Here is a 20,907-nt window from a genome sequence, read left to right on the forward strand (position 1 = left end):
GATTCACTGCACATGCTCTGTGCTGCTGTCACTTACTGAGCTCAGGGACCCACTCACAATATACAGTACACATAGAATAGAAATGTCACAACATAAGGCTGATTAGTAATTAATACAGATAATTACTACATGGCAGTACAGAAACCAGTGCAATTAGCATCAGAATTTAACAATCGGCCCTGTAGCATCAGATTATATTACAGGGGAACCTCATTTTCTGCTGGATAATTAGTGACGACCCCTAAGCTTAGCTTCTCAACAGCTGCTCAGAGGCCACTGAGCATGTGCGTGTCACAGACACTTTCCAAGATGGTGACCCCCTGTGACAAGTTTGAAGTCCTGGATCATTGCTGCTATTGACAAGCTGAAACTTTAGGCTGGTGCAATAAGTTTGGTATATAAAATATGGCATTTTTAGCCATATTCATTTGTAGGGTTTAGTTTAAATGGAAGTACTGTACCTGACCAGTATACATTACCTTGACATATCGGTAGCAAATGGTTATGGACTTTTACTTTTTTGGTTATTATAAAGTACCCATTTTACCTGAGGATCAGAAAAAGACTGCCTTTAAATGCCCATTGGGATTCTGTTATTTCACAGGATACATCAAAGTATTTGTTGCTCTCCTACTACCTTCCAGAGACTTATGGATAGGTGTTGGGTGACCTGTCATCCAGAGAGTGCCTAGTGTATCATTGTGTTTGGAACTACACTAGAAGAGCACAAATACCATTTAATGAACATATTTGACCAGTTAATAGCAGGCCTGAAACTTTCAGGCCATGTGGTTTCTGCTGAAGTGATAGGAACTGACCCCAGCAAGATAGAAGCGCTAGTAACCCAGCATTAACCTCAAAATGTCACTACAGGTGATTTGTATAGGGGTTTGCAAAAGCGGCTCATCCCCTATACAAACTACTAATGTTTATAATGTGCCTGGTGAGGATAATTAAAAGGCTGCTAAAACCCGTTTTGGTGAAAGTGGACATCAGCATGTGAAGAAGCATTTGTTCAGTTAAAGAACAGGCTGGTAGGGTCTGTACCACCTACATACTGCTATCTGGTTGTCCGTGAAGATGTAGAATCCAAGAACGTCAACCATAAGTACATGGTAAGAAGCCATAAAGCTGATCTTGTAATTGGGCCTGTATGGAGAGCTGGTATGGCCAAAAAACAGTAGCGTAACTAGAGGGGGTGTGGGCCCTGGCCCGCTCGCACCCCCTGCTCCCCCGGTAGTTCCTGATTTGACAGGAGAGTACAGATTTTTTTCTGTGTGACTGGGGTAGTTCTTTGCAGAACAAGGACTGTTATACTGGCTGACACAATATCATGATCATCCTGGGAGACGCCAATTAGTGTTACCCGTCTGGAACATGGTATTTAGGAGAATGCATGATCATCATGATCATCTTGGAGTGAAGAAGATTTAGGGGCTGGTCCAAGACCACTTTTTTTCTGGCCTGAAATGAGAGATACAGTTGCTAGTTTCTTTAGGAGGTAGCTGTCTACAAAGGAGTTCTGCCATGAATCACCTAAAAAGTTCAGAGCCCATGGAATTAGTGTGTTTGGACATTCTTTGTATTAAAAATGATTCCAAAGTTACTGGTAATGTAGTGGTAGTTACAGATCACCTTACCAGGCATGCACAATATTTCCCTATCATGGATCTAAAGGTCTCCATAGTAGCAAAAGTACTATGATTAGTTTTTCATTCATTATGGGTTGCTGAAAAGACAGAATTCTGATCACGGAGACTTTGAGAGCAGAACTAGTCCCTGTCAACCTCAAGGAGATGCCTGAGAAGTTCAATAAAACTTTATTGGATATGCTAGGCATCATGGCAGTAGAAGATAAGAGGACTTGGAGTAAGCACCTGGAGGTTATGGTGCATGCCTTTAAAAGCACAGGTTCTCCCCATATTTCTAGATGTTTGGGAAGAATCCAAGGCTGGATATTGATATTTCTGCTGGGTGTTTCCACTGTTGGGGTGAGTCAAAGGAACCACTCTCAATATGCGTAACTACAGCCTACTGCTTAGCTAAATTAACAAGCCTAACACTGGTAGTAAGCCAAATACCGGAAGTGACAAAGTATTACTGAAAAATATAGGAGTCTCTGGTAAGCATAAGCGTGTTGACTGTTAGAAGCCTGAACTGTTTTATGTTGTAAGCAAGCTGCCTGGGATTCCTGTGTACAAGAGAAAGGTAAACACCAGAGGTGTGAGTGCTGCCATAGTGACCAGGAAAAACAAAAAATTTATTTCATACTTACCGTAATTTTTGTTTCCTGGTTACTATGGGCAGCACTCACACCTCTGGGTTATCCCCGCCCCCGCTTTTAATAGGACAGAACAATTAAGTTAATTAAATTAACCCATGATTATATATACACCCCTCCCCCCTCAGACCAGTGTCTTCTAAGTCCGAGCTTTAATTTCTTTGGGAGGGTTCGGCGTGAGTGCTGCCCATAGTAACCAGGAAACAAAAATTACGGTAAGTATGAAATAATTTTTTTGTTTTTCCTGGTCACTATGGCAGCACTCACACCTCTGGGTCAGTACCTTAGCAGTCAGAGAGGGTGGGAGAAAGAAATTCAAATAAACCTCTTCATTTGCAGAATAGTGTATTTATTTTGCAGATTTTACTGCTTCCAATACTTTCTTGCCAAATAAAGTATTATCTGGTGAAAACACATTAACATGATAATGTCTCAAGAATGTGTTGGCTGAAGACCAAGATGCTGACTTGCAAACTTGCTCCAACGTAGCTTCTGCCTGAAACGCCCAAGAAGCGCTCAATGCTCTGGTGGAGTGTGCCTTTACCCCTCTTGGAATTTTACGTCCTGAAGACTGATAAGCCATGTGGATACATTTTACTATCCATCTACTTATTGTAGATACTGCAGCTGCTTGTCCCTTCCTGTTACCGTCAGGAATTACAAACATTCTATTTGATTTTCTCCACTCTTTTGATCTTCTTAAATATACTGATATGCATCTAACTAGATATAGCGTGTTCCATATTTTTTCCTGTTCTGAAGCAGGTTCTGGGAAAAATACTGGCAAGATTGATTCTTGATTTATGTGGAAAGTTGACACCACTTTGGGCAGATACTCTGGCACTGTCCTTAACACCACCTGATGAGGTTGAATAACTGTAAAAGGTGGTTCTGCTGACAGCGCTTGTAAATCACTCACTCTTCTTGAGGAGGTGATTGCCGTAAGAAAAAGAGTTTTAAACGTCAGATTAATATCAGACACTTCTTCTATAGGCTCAAAGGGTCTGGATGTAAGCGCTTGCAATACCAAAGGTAAATCCCACGTGGCTGACAAAATCCTCCTTGGAGGCCTCAAATGCATTACTCCTGCCATAAATTTTGCTATATTTTCTTCCTTGGCCCATTGAACACCTGTTAATGCTGATAGCGGAGACTTGTGATTTTAATGTTCTCAGACTCAAGCCTTTATCAAACCCCAATTGAAGGAATTCTAGTACATGAGTAATTGCAATTTGTTCCGTAGTAATTTCTTTTGAAGAAAGCCATTGAGAAAATACTTGCCAGACTCTATCATATGCTTTGTTTGTTGAAAACTTTCTGGCCGACATCATAGTATTTATCACCAAGTCCGAAAACCCTTCTTTACTCAACCTGCTCCTTTCAATCTCCAAGCTTTCAGGCACAACCTTCTTGAGCAAGGGTGGTTGACTGGTCCCTGCGTCAATAAGTTTACTCTGTGGGGGAGTTGAAAGGGCTCTTCCACTATCATTGACTTCAGTAACGTGTACCAAAACCTCCTCGGCCAGTCTGGAATGATGGCTATCATTTCTGCTTTGTCTGCCTTGATTTTTCTCAATACTTGAGGAATCAGAGGTATGGGAGGAAATATGTATAGGAGACCCCTGCTCCATGATTGATGAAAAGCATCCATTGCTATTGCTTGGGGACAATGATATCTCGAAACAAACTTCTCTATTTTGCAATTGGCTGGAGTGGCCATCAAATCTACTTTTGGCATGCCCCATCTCCTCACAATCTGAGCAAAAACCTCCGGATGAAGCTCCCATTCGTGTCTGTCTATTACTGACCGACTGAAAAAATCTGCTACCACATTCTTCCTCCCTGGAAGATGCAGAGCTGAAATATTCTGTAGATTTTCTTCTGCCCAAACGATGATGGGACGAAGCTCCGTCATGAGACTTAGACTGTGTGTTCCTCCTTGTCTTCTTATGTACGCTACTGCTGCGACATTGTCTATCTTCACCATCAATGATGTTCCCCTCAATCGATGCTCGCAACGCTGAATCGCTTTCCATACTGCTCTCAATTCTAACACATTTGCTGGTAGTGTCTGTTCCTTGTCTGACCACCGACCCTGTAGATACACATTGTCCATGTGTGCTCCCCACCCCAAAAGGGCTGGAGTCCGTGGTCAAAACTTTCCAACTGATCTCTTTTAACACCTGACCTTGCGCTAGCTTCTCCTCCTTTAACCACCATTTCATCTCTTCCATTACTTGAGTCTGAATCCATATCTTCTGATTCCAATCTTGTAATTTTGTATCCCATTGACTCAAAAACATTCTCTGCAGAGGCCTGACATGCCATCTTGCCCATCTCAGCATTGGAAAAGTTGAATTTAGGAGACCCAAAATACTGCTCATTTCTCTTGCTGAACATGTGGACCTTCTCATAAGACCTTTGATTGTCTGCTTTATTTTGTTCTTTTTCTCTTCTGGCAGCACTACCACTGACTTTTTTCTAGATTGAACACCCAACCGTGATCCTGTAAATACCGGATAACATACTCTCTTTGTTGTTCTAGTGTGTTGGGATTCTGTGACTTTATCAATATGTCGTCGAGATAATGAAAAATGTGTATTCCCAACTTTCTGATTTCCGCAATGAGAGACTGCAGTACCTTTGAAAAGACTCGGGGTGAAGTTGCTAACCCAAAAGGGAGGCATCTGAATTGATAATGACTTCTCTGATCTATCGCAAATCTTAGGAACTTGTGATGTGCGGCTACTATGGGAATATGGAAATAAGCATCTTTTAAATCCAAAGATAGAAGCCAATCCCCCTCTTGAACTTCCTTTATGATTGAAAAAATTGATTCCATCTTGAATCTCTTTATTTTCAGATATCTGTTTATTGGTCTTAAATCCAGCACTGGACGAAAATCCCCTGTCTTCTTTCGTAACATGAACAAGACTGAATAAATCCCCTGTCCCTGAAAATGTTGAGGGACTGGTTGAATAGCGCCTTCCTCCAACAATTGTTGTACATAATTGTTCAATATTTCTCTTTGTTGTCTTTTCTTGGGAATTTTCGACATGACAAATTGATTGTGTGTCGGAGTCTTTTCGAATTCCAGACAGTATCCTTGTCTGATGGTTTGCAATACCCACTGATCTGTCACCGACTTTGCCCAAACCTCTGCAAAATGTATTAACCTTCTGGGTATTTTTGAAGTTTGGGCTGTCAAAACTTCAAAACTTTCTTGAAGGTCTGGTAGCCATTCCTCTACCCCTTTGACCTTTAAAGAGAGAGTATTGACCTCCTCTCCAACGGCTAGGCTGTTCAAATCTGCCTGACGGTCCCGCTTGTCTCTGTTCTTTAGATGCCTTATCTCGAAAGGAAGCTCGATTTGATCCAAAATCCGATGTCCTAAAAGATCTCTTCTCTTGTGGTAAAAATACACTTTTACCCCCCGTAACCTTCTTAATTATGTCATCCAACTTTGTTCCAAACAACATATTCCCTTCAAAAGGCAAATTACACAGATTCATTTTAGAAGCCTTGTCCGCACTCCATGCCCTTAACCACAAAGCTCTTCTTGCAGCTACTGACAAAGCCATTGCCCTTGATGAGGATCTAACTAGATCCACTGAAGCTTCAGTAACAAAGTCTGTCGACAGTTTTAACTCTGCTAATGCTTCTATAATGTTCCTTCTATCCACTCCTTCTCTTAAAGCTGTTTCCACGTTTTGTAACCACATCTGCATTGCCCTAGACACCGATGTAAGAGCTAAGGCTGGCCTACAAGTGGCCCCTAAAGCCAGATAGGTTCTCTTCAAAGAAGCCTCCATCTTTCTATCCATAGGATTAAGAAAAGAGATAACATCCTCCACTGGTAACAAGGTCTTTCTAGATAACCTTGATACTGCTGCATCAACTTTTGGTGGTTTATCCCAGATTAGTTCTTCATCTGTAGAAAAAGGATACAATTTTTGAACCTTTTGCGGAATTGGGAATTTTGAATCTGTTTTATTCCATTCTTTTATTACAATTTCTTTTATTATTTCATGCAGAGGAAAAGTTGACCTTTCCTTTTTTAGAAACTTAAAAGGGTTTGAGGAAGAGGATTGTTGCTCTGGCTTTTCCGGAAGCTCCAATTGCTCCCTAACTGCCTTTATTAAAGGTTCTACTAAAGTAAACTCAAAGGCTGAACTATCTCCTTCCTCCATCGAACCGTCTTCATCTGAATCTACAGGTGACCGATAAGTCATAGAAGCATAACTTGTTGATTGCAAATGTGATGAAAAGTTTTCTTCTCTGACATTCTTAGTGGCCAACTTTACTCCTTCAGTTACAGCTTCTTTAATCCATTTCATTACTTCAGCAGTATCTGCTGCTGCATCACCTGCTAATCTGGTGCAGCGCTCACACAATTTTGAATGTTTAAGGGCTTGATTGTCACATGCCACACAGACTCTATGCTTCTCTTTTGAGACAGCTTTCCTTGGGGTAGGCACACTGTAACAATATCAGAAAGAAAATGTCTTGATATATGCACTCTTTTGGAATTATTAACCACTTACCAATAGTGGCTCACCTCCTAATATTACTGGCAGCATTTTCAGGGCTACTAGGCACTTCAGGTAATGAGGTCATCACTGAGAAAAAGAAACAAAAAAATTAATTCTACATTTTAACCTAGAAACAAAAACTGTGTCCAGGAGGAAAAGTATATACCTTGTGCGACTAAATTCTCCCAAACCAGACTGCAGAGATCAGGAAAAGCGCATTGAACGCCAAACTGTTTTGCAGAATGTTTTTCGCGCCGAACTAACGTCTCCGCATCCCACAAACCGGAAGTGACGTCACCAGGAAACGCAACTTCGCTTTGGAACGCAGATTCCCTTCGCCGTCGCGTCACTTCCTGTTCGTGGAACGCATATGCGTTTCAGCATCATCCTAATACTGCAGAAGGAAACACACAGTCCCTTGCGAACCGAAACGAAACGAACGATTAAAAAGATCTTACCTAGTGCCGCCCAACACCCGGTCTGCGACTCAGGTAAAATATTTTTGAAAAATAAAACCCCCGGGCTGCCTAATAACGGGGTATCGACTAGCTGATCTCCTCTGGGAGGAAATACATTGCATAGCCCTACCAGGGAGAGAGGCTAACTCCCCAGGCTATGGTCCCAAAATTGGAACCGTGTGAGCCACAAAATAAAAACTCTACCCCAAAAAGGGCTCCAAAAAGCGAGGACAGAAAAAAGACACTGGTCTGAGGGGGGAGGGGTGTATATATAATCATGGGTTAATTTAATTAATTTAATTGTTCTGTCCTATTAAAAGCGGGGATAACCCAGAGGTATGAGTGCTGCCCATAGTGACCAGGAAATAGAAATTAATTCCTGAACCCGGTGAGTGATTTGGATGTTGATACAGAGATCGATTGAAGGGTACATCCGAATCACATGATACATTGAGACTTACCTCCTGATAAGCAGGCTCTTGGGATACTGGACAGGATAGCCTCTAGGATACTGAATACTGGAAGGACTAAACCTGTCAAGAATGCCAATCATATAGCTCAAAATCACTCCCTTCAAGAAAAAACAGAAACGTGGATATTTTAAAACAATGCACAATAAGTCAGTTCAGCACAAGTCCTATTTATTGCACTCATGTAAAAGGAGTATACTATCTTATTAAATTAAAGACTTTTGGAATTTGGACAGCAAAGTAACCAAGTAACACAGGTTACTTTGGGAGAGGTGGGGAAAGAAAGAACTTCAGTTTCATTTCTTCGTTTCTCCGTTCCTGCTTTCAGTAATGGCTGCTGCTAATCTGAGAGAAGAATTGGACTGTTCCATCTGCCTGAGCATTTACACTGATCCTGTATCCCTGTTATGTGGCCATAGCTTCTGCCAAGGCTGCATTGAGGGGCTGCTGGATACCCAGGAGGGGTCTGGGGGTTATTCCTGTCCTGAATGCAGAGCAGGGTATGAGGCGCCCTGCTCTGCAGAGGAACAGAAAGTTGAGTAACATAGCAGAGCGATTCCTTTCCACTCACCCAGAGCAGGATGGGACTGGGATTTTCTGCACTCATTGTGTCCATTCCCCTGTACCTGCTGCTAAATCCTGTCTCCTGTGTGAGATCTCCATGTGTGATGTGCATCTCACTGCTCATAACCAGTCAGTGGAACACGTCTTAATTGAACCCACGGCTTCCTTCAGCATCAGAAAAAATGTTCTGCACACAATGAGCCCCTAAAGTATTACTGTTGTCAGGATGGTGCCTGTATCTGTGCCTCCTGTTGCCTGGCCGGAGATCACAGGGGCCATAGCGCGGAGCTGCTGAATGAGGCCTCTGAGAAGAAGAAAGAGAAACTGAGTAGTGTTTTGGAGAAACTAAGCCTAGAGAGAAAGGAGACTGAGAGAGGAGCCCAGATACTGCAGGAGCGCAGGAGAGAAGTGGCAGAAAAAGCAACAGGTGAGACAGAGAAAGTCACTGCCCTGTTTAGGGACATCAGGAAGCAAATTAAAGCCCTTGAGAAGCGACTCCTGAGTGACATTTCCAAGCAGAAAGAGAAGGTTTCCCTCCAACTCCGGGATCGAATGGAGCAGCTGGATAAAAAGATGAACGAGCTGTCCAGGAAGATCCGTCACATTGAGGAGCTGTGCAACATGACAGATCCACTCACTGTCCTACAGGAACAGGAATCAGATGGAGCTGCCTTTTGTGGGGCTGAGGGGGCAGATAATGAGGGCAGAGAGAGATATGATATAAAGGTTCCTGCTGTAGGGAATCTGGATGTGGATCTGAACTCGGGGACATTACTTACTGGCTAAGCTGGGATTGTGACTGGGGTAAAAGAAACAATCTATGGGCAGGAGGCTACAGACATTCTACTGAATATAAACACAGCTGGGAATGTATCTGTATCTGGGGACAGGAAAACTGCTTCCTACTCACGTACTGACCCGTGTTACCCACAAACCTCAGAGAGTATAAAAAAGCCTCAGATTTTAAGCACCAGGAGTTTCCCATCAGGGCAACATTACTGGGAAGTAGAGGGCAGTGGGGGGTAGGGGTGGCCTATGCCAGTATAGAGAGCAAAGGGGGGAATTCCTTTCTTGGGGAGAATAACAAGTCCTGGTGTTTGTTCAGATGGAGGAATAATAAATATTCAGTAAGACATGACAGGAAAAAAATAGATTTACACCACATCCCTTCTTGCAGGGGAATTAGAATCTCACTGGACTATGAGGTCGGGCGTCTGTCCTTTTATGAGCTGAGAGAGCCAACCAGACACTTACACACCTTCACTGCCTCCTTCACTGAGCCCCTTTATGCTGCATTTTGGTTACGTTGGGACTCTATGAGAATCATTAGTTAGGGCAATACCCACAGCCACATGGACAAGAGCAGCATTATATTCAGTAGTGTATTTAAGTCTGGTGCCACCCTAGGTACCGGACCTAAGCACGCCCCCCAAGCATCCGATTTGTGCATGATAGTGATCTCACATGGGGTTGTGTGTGATGTCACTTCTGCCAATGCTGTGTATCTATCGCCGAGGTAACCTTCAACCCCCCCCCCCCAGTTCTGTCGCGGATATTCTGGCAACTGCTGGGAAGATTTTTTTCTGAAAAACAATTTAATTTGTCATATAGGCACTCAAGGGCTGCCTAAAGCTGCCACCCTAGGAACAGGCCATTGGGTGCCTATAAATAAATACAGCCCTGCCTGTATATTGAGGGAAGACACAATGGATGCTGAGCTTTGCCTCTTGACAGTGTTCCCTAGTTGCAAAGAAATATACAGTATCTCTGATATTCTGTCATTAAAAATGTGAATCATTTATATAAAAAAGCTGAATGTATGCCTCCTATTCCCCTTTGCTTTACTCCCTCTGACTTCTGCAGACATAGTTCTCTAGAGGGTCACAGGCTGCCGAGCAGGGAAAGGAGCAGGGCTGCCCGAGTTTTACCCGACTGGGATGGAATGTGCAGGGGGTTGTTCCACATGGAGGTTACCAGAGAATGGCAAAGGTTAACCAGGTAGACAAAAATTAAAACAACCCTTAAAAATGCTTCCCTACCAATCGTTTCCCTGCTCAGCAACTGGCGACTGTCTAGAGATCTGTTCCTGCAGAAGACAGAAGGAGTAAAGAGAAAGGGAATAGGAGGTATACATTCAGCTTTTTTATCTAAATGATACACATTTTTTAATGACAGAATATTAGAGATATATTTCTTAGCAACTAGGGAACAGTATAAAAAAGGTTTTATTTTTTTTTGTTGCCTTTACATCCCCTTTAAACTTCAATTTTGAAAAAAAATGGTAAAAATAAAAAAAAAAACGACTGAATTGAAAAAGTGTTTGAAAGGCGGACAGCCCTTTTAAATGAGTCATTTACCTGTGAAGTAAATCCCACCAATATACATAAGGGATGGATCTTGGAAGAGATGGCAGGGGTTGGTCTTATGTTGGGGCTTCCCAAGTCCATGACTAAGTGTCCCTTGGACACAAAATACGTAGGGCGATGGGGGATAGGATTGATTTTTTTAATAGCTTGAATTTTTAATACAGCTTTTTACTTTTATATTTTTTTAGACCATTTGTGGAATCCTTTGGAGTGCCCATTTGCCCAACCTGTCTATGGTTTGCCGACCCCAAGGGTGAGGGTTTGGAGCAGGTGCACATGACCACTTTTCCTACTTGTTGAGTGCTTCGATGTTTTAGTCCTTTGTGAGCTCTTTACTCCATTTATTTGGCATAAAAAAGACCCACACACGCAGCACATTGTATAAAGATGTTTAATGTTGTACAATCAATGCATTTCCAAAGCCACCTCCCTGCACTCAGAAAGGTACTGCCCAAGCCTCTGGCACCTATCTGGGTCTATATCTTTTACTAGTAAAAAGAAGGCAATTTCTTCACTGCTTGCCAGGACTGATGGGGTTAAAATATCTCCAGACCTTGGACTGAGTGGGTGGGATCCTATCCTAGGCCAGCAGGGTTTGCTCTAAAGAACCTTTATATCTAGCAGTGAATATGTTAATAACATTCAATCCTTATCTATAATTCACATTATTAAATATGATTCATTTGTCTTTTGAATGTCTTAAACATAATAATGAGGATTTTATGGGCTCCTTTGTAAGTTAATTGGCACTGCATTGGCTTTATGTGTGGGACAAGGACTTCAGGGCGGTCCAGAGAATACCGGTAGCAAACACAATATGGAAATAACGGAAGCAAAACCTGTACAGTAATTGCAGTTCAGTGTTACCAGAATGATATATGGGCCACAAGAAAGACAGTGGGATCGGCAAACAGGTACTTTTACATAGACCTTTATGATTATATTTATAAATTAAAGGCCCCACCCTGTGCCACACTCACTTCATGTACATACAAAGAGACCCTATACTCTGCTTGTATTCATACTAACCACAACACCCAAATCCCAGTCAGTCCAAGCCCTAGAGCAAGGAAGAAACCATTGGTGATACCATTTATTGTGCTCAACAACCCCCCCCCCCACACACACACACGGCCATTGGGCTACCAGCAATGACTGGGCTCACTGAATAATCTCTATGTAGAAACCACCTACAGAACAACTCCATGTTAAACTAATAATTAATTGTGTTATGTAGTTCCTGGTAGTCACGTTTGTCTGTTTCTACTTCCTTTCTGGCATAAACACATCCTTCTAGGCTTGATTTATGGCAAACATTCTAGATCAAAACAGATTATTTCAGTGAAAGGTTCATTTCCAGCAGTGATTGGGGAAGATGCGATCATGTGACTTGGTCACAAAAATGTTTGCTCAGTCTGGTAACACAACTCATGTTTTCTAGCCCCCTGAGCCAATGATAAAATTGCACAGTTGTCCCATGCAGATCAGTTTGGGGACAATGTTTTTCATAGCCTGATGCTGTCCTTATCCAATGTTATATTCCATCTGATAAATATCTGCCGGAGACCCACCAATGCCCCCATCCTCATGGAACATGGAGCCTGTAGGAACAAAGTAAGTAAATATTGACTCAATAATAAGCTCTTAAACTCCAGTGATACTGCAGCAACTCCTAGTATCCCAAAGCAAGCTGAGCTGAATCCTGGGGGTGATACAAATGATACCACAAGTGGAAAAAAAACATTGTACTTCTCCAATGCCCCCAATATGGAAAGGGGTGGTATTTACTTTCCCATAGATTGTGAGCACCTTCCACAGTGGAATGTATCTCACAATAATGAACTACAGGTCCATCTGACAGAGAAAGGGGTTAAATTGAGCTCATAATCCTGGTGCCACACAAGCCTATAATAACATGGCAGACGGTGCATGCAATTCTGGCTGTGAATGTGTCAGGCCAACAAATAACATAACAGAATTGGGCACAGCAATGTATCCCATCATTCACCTTGCAACGAGCAAGTTGCAGAACATTGGCACACAAAACCTATGCACATAGTGCACTAAACCCAAGATTCAGGCAGAGCGGTGAGGTTGCCACTGCCAACCCCACCCCCTGAGGTACACAGAGCCATGAGTCCCCACTTGAACAATAGGCATTCTTGTAAAACATTTCTTTGGAGTGCAAAAGTGCAACAGAAGCCAAGGCCATAAAGCAAAGAAATTCAGGCAAAGCCAAAGGGCAGGCAGGACATGGGGCGAATAAAGAGGGGCAGTTTAAGAAAGCCCTCAGGAGTTTCATTAAGTAAAAAAATTGGTTTTACCCAACAGTCTAAGCCCCAGTTGTAAGAAGGGAATGAATACTGAGCAATTCTGCAGCCACTAAGCGCTTTAGCAGACAAAAAACTTGTCCATGTTCCAGGAGAACTTGCAATTTCGCTAGTGTTTTATCCATATAAAATAAAGGTGCAACCAAGTTCTATGCATGATGTGAATTCTGGGACTTTTGCTGCAGAAAATATATAAAAATTGGATGAATCTATATGGTTACAATGTGGAATTGAGGTAAGTCATCTTCTAGGTCCTTGGAAGAGTTAGAAATATGAGCTCAGCAAGGAAGGACTTGGATGAGCATAATGGAAGCCCTTGCCATAATGCAGGGCAGCAGGAATACTCAGGGAACCTATGATAAACTCTTCCAGTGGGGCAGAGGCTTTCGTGTATCTGTTTGTAGAAGGAATGCAGGTCCTCTACACTTGTACAAAGCCCCTCATTTTGGTTGTTACCAGTTCCCCTTTGGATTGGTAAAATAATGTCAGATTCCAGGATCCTGAATATGCAGAAAGGTCAAGATCAATAAAGTAGGAATTGAATGTACTCGGCACAGGTCTGTCGGTTACATAGATCCTGCAGCTTATAATAGGAAATATTGAGGAGGTAATTGGTTGTCAGGGACACTGGCTGGGTGTTAGGAACTAAATATAGCATCTTAAATACGTATGGAGGCATCATTGGTCACACTTGTTCTCTCATGTCATCAATGCCTATACCATGAAGGAGTGTGAAAAGGTAATAAGTAGGAAGGGGAGAAGGATAGGAAAGACAAAAGAAGTAAGAAAGAAAAGGACATGATAAAAGAGGGAAATAAAGGAAGAAAAACCCATAAATGATTTTTTGAAGTGAAGAAGGCACCTGCATGGGACTGTAAAGCATGAAGACCTTTCAGTTACCTTATCTAAACCTAAAGTGGGTTTTTTTGGAAAGGATAACCAAATCCTACTTGTCTGAGCACCCAAAACTACAAGGTGACCTTAAACCAAATAAAGATTACTAGGACATGCCAGTGTTGGGTGTACATTGATGAAATTGGGAAGAATGGTATTCTGAGGTCTGTATTATGGAATTGGACTCAGCTGTTTGTGTAATATGCAGATATTAGGCACTACAGTATAAGGAATCTTGAAATCTGGATGTGGATATATGGATGTGCTCTGAATTTATGTGAGTTAATGGTTTCCAAAAAGTAATGTCTCCTATATACACAAAAGAAGACAGTTGTCCCCAGTCAAAATTGATGTTGGAATTATGAAAACATGTACATATACAATAGTCATAAAATAACTTCATAGTGATCTGATCTCCCAAAGCCAATAATGGCTATGACTAGACTTTGTTTAATATATGAACAGAGATAGTAGTGGTGTGTGCTTCTTGCTACAGTAGCTCATAATGGCTGCTACTTCTTGGGAGTAATAAAGATGATTAAAGGTTGCAGGACCAGCCTGAAATGAAAAATTACCGATGCAGCAATTGATTAGCCCCCTTACCTAGTGGCAACTGGCACAAGCATCCAAACTGTCATTTATATGGTTGCACCTTTTCTAAATAAAAAAAAAAACGACGCATAACCAAGATGCAATGCAGGCTGCCTGGTGGCCAATTTTTATAAAACTTTTAACAAACCCCCCCAAAAAAGGTTTTTACTTGCTAACTGGCCACCCCATATCACCGTATGGTCCTTCTCCAGTAGTTGACCTGGGTGGTGGGCCACATGGGGTGCAGAGATCAGAGTCTGTGTCTGACTCGCCCTCAGCAATATAAGGACGGACCTTGTGACAAGGGCCAGGCCCTGCTACAGCTCCATTGTTCAGCATTTCAAGGTTTTCCTTTGACTGAGAAATGCTAAAGCCACTGAATGATCGCTCCAATTCCTCATGGTCCACAGAAGGGATTGATATTGATGTGTCACTATCTCTCAGGGCTGCTGGGTCCCGATGTTTGCCTTCCTCAACTCCTCCCATCCTGCTTCCTCCAAATGCAGAAAGTGAGCGCTCATGTGATGGAGGTGGTGGTATCCTAACCAGAGAACCTGGATCCCCCACTGGAGAGGAGCCATGGCTATGTCGGTGATATGGCTGTTGCTGTTGCCATGATGTTGATGGAGGGCAGTGGGAAGTAGGAGTCACCTGGGTAGGTGGAGCACTGAAATTCTTTTGACCCATTGAGCTAGAAGAACGGATAATCTTTGTAATGCAGCTCTTATCAACTGGATCCCTGCTGTCTTCTGGGCTGTGGTAAGGCGGTGCTGGCTCCCTGTCCTTGGCCCCAAAGTAAGCTTCTGTTTCAGAAGGTGGGATTCCCATCCTTTGCATGTAGATGCTGACTAGAAAGTCCAGCTTCTTCTCCATGGACAACACCTTAAGATTTAATAAATTCCAACATTTATGGTTCATATTTCCTTTTGTTAAATCTTAAATATAACAATTTATTAGATTTTCTGTTCCTGTTTGCTTTAAACTACAAAATTCTAAATTCTACCAATTCTAGCACCAAATAAACTGCTTGCAGGTATGCATTGCTAATATTTACTGGCTGGTTAGAGAAAGGTAAACTTGGTTGGAAAACCCTCATATATAGTATGTGCATTACATTTATAGGTAGAAAATGTCATCTCACCTGCTTCTCAACTTTGCCTAGTCGGCCCATCATGCTCGGGTCATCTGGCATCTCAGCTTCAGCTACCCCTTTGGCTCTGTCTTTATCTGTGATTGATCCTCCCCGTCCAACAATCTGGTCAACTCTAACAGAAACACAAACACACCCCCAAATACCCAACAGTTAGTCATAAACCAGGAAGGCTTCTCTTTCTGCCGCTTTAGTGGATGAAGAGAAGTCTCTCATCTCTCACCCAGAGAGAAGTCCACCACCAAGAAAAGTAGCTCCTCTACACCAAAAGCTGCAGCAAATCATCACCCTAAAGGGCAGTGTGTTGTGTTTTTTTTTTTCTCCATGAAAATTTAACACTGGACATTATGTCAATAGTTTCTTCAAACACAAGTGGAGACAAGTAGACATAAAGCCAGCTATAAATTTGCATGTGCAAAAGCATCCAGCTTATTGGGTGGACTGAAATTCCTAGATTCCACCAGTTGCAAATGACTGGTGATCTTCCAAGGGCTATGAAGAGTTAAACATAAATGCTTTGTTTAGTGTTGTCGGGAAGTAGATTCCAACAATAAATACTATCTATAACCTATAACTATACTCTCTAACTATTTAGTTGTTTTTGATCAACTATGCATTAATGTATGAACGTCAGGAAGCATCATCTGACTTATCTTCCATCACACGTGTTTATCAGTCTTGTTTTCAATGTATATTGGGGATAAATTGGTACCTTCTAAAGCAAGCTCTAAGTCCTTTATCAATGCCAAAGATTTCATGTGTAACTCTTCTAGCACCTGTCTAGGGCCATAGATGTTTAAAGCAATATTTTCCTTTATACTTTCTCAATACACTCTTCATTAAGTCTGTGTCACGCTCAGATGCATCACGGTTCCCACAGGCCACCGTTACATGTGATAGGACATCGTGCGCTATATGAGAAGGTGGGGGGAAATGCAGGATGAAGAGGACATGGACAAACACAGGGACAGCAGTGATAATGACGGGCCAGGATACAGCAAGGCAGAAAGCAAAAGCCTACACCAATTGCCTGATTTGTCTATCGGGACAGATGAATTTTAATAAGAACTAGATTTAAGTAGCGTAAGGAAATCTGGAGAGTCTTTGAAAGTATGAACAAATGTCGTTTTTATTACCGCACTACGTGTTTCGGACCCAACATGTGGGTAATATTTGGTAATATTATAGGAGCTTTGAAATTGAGAAAGCAATTGTTTTGGTTATACCCAATTGGCTCCGTTAGACCTGAAAGTTATATACGTGTATAGGAAACTGTAAGTGTAAAAAACGAGAGGTTACATTTAATTGTGAGCTACTTTTCCCCATTGGATTAAGAACTTACTACAATGCATTTGAAATTATGTCATTTCTGTCTTTTCAAAGGGAAAATTTACATGCAAATTTAAGTGATGCTATAAGAAGTTGACTGCAAATCTTCTGCAATTTAAGTGCCGCTAATAGAAGGCTCATATGAAATTGTTTGATCTGATAAAGATGTTCAGGACTAGATAGGGCCTCTCAAATGGCAAGGCTGCATTTGGCTAAATCACATGCTGGCTTTCACAATTTGAACTGCATTGGATCAATAAATAGAAAAACATCCGATTTAGCAAAGGGAAAGATATCTCCCTTTAGTTGATGTAATTCAAATTGCAATTTTATCTTGTCATGCCTGACCTAAAATGGTCTTAAACTACTTGCTAAAATGCTTCCAATGGAAAGCAACTATGATCTTAAGCAAGATGACAACAATTCACTGTGATGTCTCTGCTTCCAAGAAAATTGCCACAACAAGTTGTGCATGCGTGAGGAATGAGCTTATCTTTCCAGAGATTATTATTCAAGAAATGTAACTCAACCTTAACTTAGACCTTATTTAAGGTATTTAGAGTTCCTCTTCTCCATAAAGATTGGGTAGCATACTGCAGCGGGTGCACGTTAAATAAAATAAATGTGTGTTGGTGTATATCTAGATATGGCTACATGGAGCATGAGCTTATAGGTGTTTAATATCTCCCACTAATCGGGAATGCACTGTGCTGATTTTGAAGACTTGGAAACACTTCTTGGTCGGATCTCGAGACCTATTTTTAGGAATGCTACAGTTAATAGAAAACATAAAAAATACTGCTTATAAGCCACAATGCCATCTCTGTCATGCTGCATATATCACATGCGGGCATGCAAAAAAACAAGGTAAGACCCCAGAGCAGATAATGACCATCACCAAACTGCTAGCAACAACCAAAAGAAAATAATGCTTGTCTTATGTCCTCGATGCAGCACAATTCAGCAAACCCCTTTCACCCACATTTGTGATGGACAATTGCTCCTTGATTGGGGACACATAGGGAGGCTGTATCTTACTATTAAGCTATTGTTGTTGTATTACATTGATTGGTTCATTACCTCATTAACTTGTCCACCAGCAACATTACTACTCCTATTTATAGGGAGAACTAATACTTGTCTATGACCTTTTTGTCCATCTGCAATAACTTATCTTCACCTATCAATTAATAAAAGGGTTATGGCAGCTACAAGAGGAAAGGATTAGGCTAAGATAATCTTAGGGGACAAACGTACTAGAACCAAGGGACAAACTAGACCCAATAAACCACCAATTATCTAATTAAATGTATTACTGGAATGACTTTCTAAAAATGTCTGATCTAATCAATAGGACTAATAATACTATAGTGATACCCCATTTTGTACAACTAGGTAATATGTCTTAATTTGATCAGATCAGACCAATCCTCCTTATTACATGGTGGACATCCCCTGAGTTGGAGTTGAGGTGATGCGTTTTCCAGCTGTATTTGCCCATCTTAGTTCCCCATTAGTAGATGCCATCACATTCCGTGGACTGGAAGGGGTTCACTTTTAAAGAAATAAAATTAAAAGAAGTCCAGACAAAGAGGCATTTTGCTGAATCCTAACCTAGGAGAGTACTGGGGAGATTCTTTGGTAGAATGGATTGATCCTTTGGTTGGATACTTCTTATGCCGGGGTGTTGAAGGGGGTGGGGGACCCACAATCATATCTATCCTGGCAAAGTAAATAGAAAACAAAATACCAGCAAAATGCATAATGAAGCAACGTGGGAGAAGGAGAGGAAAAAAATGTGTTTGTCTCAAACTGTATTCCACAGGGCCATGATGAGCTGTGTCAATGTGTCGGTTGCTGAAAACCCCACCAGTCACGAGAGAATGGCTTAGAAGGTTGGAATATATTTGCAAATGTCTATGTGGCAATATCCAGTTGGGAATATTGGATATAGATCAGCATATATTCCTGTGTTTAGCAGTGAAGGAAGCCTTGTGCAGTAACAGTGTAGAAAGGACTAGAAACTCTCAAAGAACAAGTATGGCTCCAACTGAAACAAACTTGGTCACAAAGACAGATATTTTGTATGCACGTGTATGCCAGAGTGTTCAGGGTGATGAATCCCTACAAGTCTATATGAACTGGTACGATCTCTCATATCCTCAACACCAACCAGAAAAAATAAAATATCAAGAAGCTTTATTTATGCAGCTTTCAGCTCAACGTCAACCGAAGTCTTAAATCTTAATCCAATTTATTAATTTAGTCTTGCTGAGATGGATACCAAAATTATAATATTCAACACAAGAACTTGCTAATCCATCTCTTTTACATATTTCATAGCAGATATTAACTATATTAAATCTTATGATAAGACCCACCCATGATATCCTGCACGCTACCCAGTTCAACCCATACGTCAACGTCTTACTTGCTACCTTAGTATCTAAGACTAAACACATATTTCAATTGCCCAAAATTAACATTCTAGTTTCATTTTCAGATTAGACTGATGAAAAACTCCAATAAAAAATTATAATCTCCCAACCCTCTAAATCAGTGGCGTTCAATGAAAAGTGTCAGTTATTATCTATATCCTGATACTTGCTGAATGGATCCTATAGAAAGAATAATGCCCTACAGACCTATAGAATTCTCAGGTACACCCTTAAAATCCTTTGGCAACATAATCTACATCACTATAGTTCAGTTTTCATTTACCCAAACACTCTGATATGCACAGACTCCCATAATGAACAATGTGAGGAACTTTTTATGATACAAAAGGAAATGTGCAATCCAATTATATTCAGGGTTTGACAGCAGTTTATGCTCTGTTACTGAAACAGAGTAAATTACTCCTGGAGGGCAACAATTTTACCCACTTTACTTAGCTTAGTGCACTGCGTTCTCCAGCATTACATGACCCATAACATTTGACTGAATCTCCATGTTACTGGAAAATGATGTTACTATGATGGCCCGTGGCATGGATGACCACTGTATACGTCTTTATGTGCCTGTGTAAAATTGTGTTGTAAATGTAAAGTCTGGGAAGATGCCTTGCCTTGACTGAAGGTTCTTGATCCTGGAAAGCATGTCCAGATGTCCTGCAGAATACTGCTCTATTACATCCATTACATCATAGGGTCTAAGGCTCTCTTTGAACTTGCGTTTGGCCACCAGAAAGCGCATGATGCTGCAATAGAAGAAAACTTCAGAAAGACAACCATCTTCATCACATAATCCAATACTATACTGCTCTAGTTGATAGTTGAGTGGAGGCTCTGCCTTAAAAACATAAGCTACTAAAATGTTCCTTAATTCCCTATAAATATAATTCTAGGTAGTGCCCCTCTTGGGATCTTTGTGACTCACCACACAGCTCTGATGGAAGCCTTGAGTCCAGGAGTCAGATCTTCTGCCAGGAATTCACAGTTACAGCTTCTGTTCTCTTCAGGAACAGCCACCTCTTCTCCAGGGAGACTTACTGTTGGAGGGAGTCATATCCATCAATTAGAAGTACAGCCCAAATTCTTTACACCTCAAAGCATTAACCCATGCAAACTGCTTGAATACCTGGGTAACAACCATTGGGATTACTACTGAAAGCACTTCTCGCTTGCTTTTTTTCCTAATGAAATTGCTCCCTCTCACCTTCAGAGTTTTGCCTGGATGCTGACCCCTTGATGCGGAATGCTTGCCGTGTACGGCTCCTGTCTCCAAAACTCCAGCTCTTGGGCACTTTGCTAGGACTCTCCTCTAGGCTCTGGTCAGCACTTGGTGATCGACGCATCCCTTGGGACTGAGGTGAGCTTTTTCCCTTAGCTGCGATGCCTCTGGGACTGGAGAATACCCTCTCTTTAAGGCTCACCTTCTGGCTGTTGGCAGATATAAGTAAGAGACTAACCAAGAGGTCATTGAGTTAAGAGAACATTCACA

The 20,907-nt window shown here is 41.5% G+C and overlaps 1 protein-coding gene and 1 pseudogene across 4 annotated transcripts in view; one reads left to right on the forward strand and one right to left on the reverse strand.

Annotated features, from left to right (window-relative positions):
- The first annotated feature begins 8,358 nt into the window (after nt 1–8,358).
- On the forward strand, nt 8,359–9,331 carry LOC108702041 (annotated as a pseudogene).
- Nucleotides 9,332–14,585: 5,254 nt separating this feature from the next.
- kcnq2.L (potassium channel, voltage gated KQT-like subfamily Q, member 2 L homeolog) overlaps nt 14,586–20,907 on the reverse strand; it is a 35,843-nt gene continuing 29,521 nt past the window's right edge. For 2 of the 4 annotated variants that reach the window (XM_018237048.2, XM_041577176.1), the window contains 6 exons: nt 20,623–20,846; nt 20,344–20,455; nt 20,033–20,164; nt 18,580–18,687; nt 15,628–15,751; nt 14,586–15,368 (listed from right to left, as the gene is read on the reverse strand). In XM_018237048.2, the coding sequence (XP_018092537.1) occupies nt 14,652–15,368; nt 15,628–15,751; nt 18,580–18,687; nt 20,033–20,164; nt 20,344–20,455; nt 20,623–20,846 (1,417 nt within the window). In that variant the 3' untranslated portion in view covers nt 14,586–14,651. The remainder of the gene's footprint in view (nt 15,369–15,627; nt 15,752–18,579; nt 18,688–20,032; nt 20,165–20,343; nt 20,456–20,622; nt 20,847–20,907) is intronic. The other 2 variants (XM_018237047.2, XM_041577177.1) reach the window with 1 other exon arrangement.

This window comes from Xenopus laevis, chromosome 9_10L (genome assembly GCF_017654675.1).
Source record: "Xenopus laevis strain J_2021 chromosome 9_10L, Xenopus_laevis_v10.1, whole genome shotgun sequence".
Lineage (NCBI taxonomy): Eukaryota > Metazoa > Chordata > Amphibia > Anura > Pipidae > Xenopus > Xenopus laevis.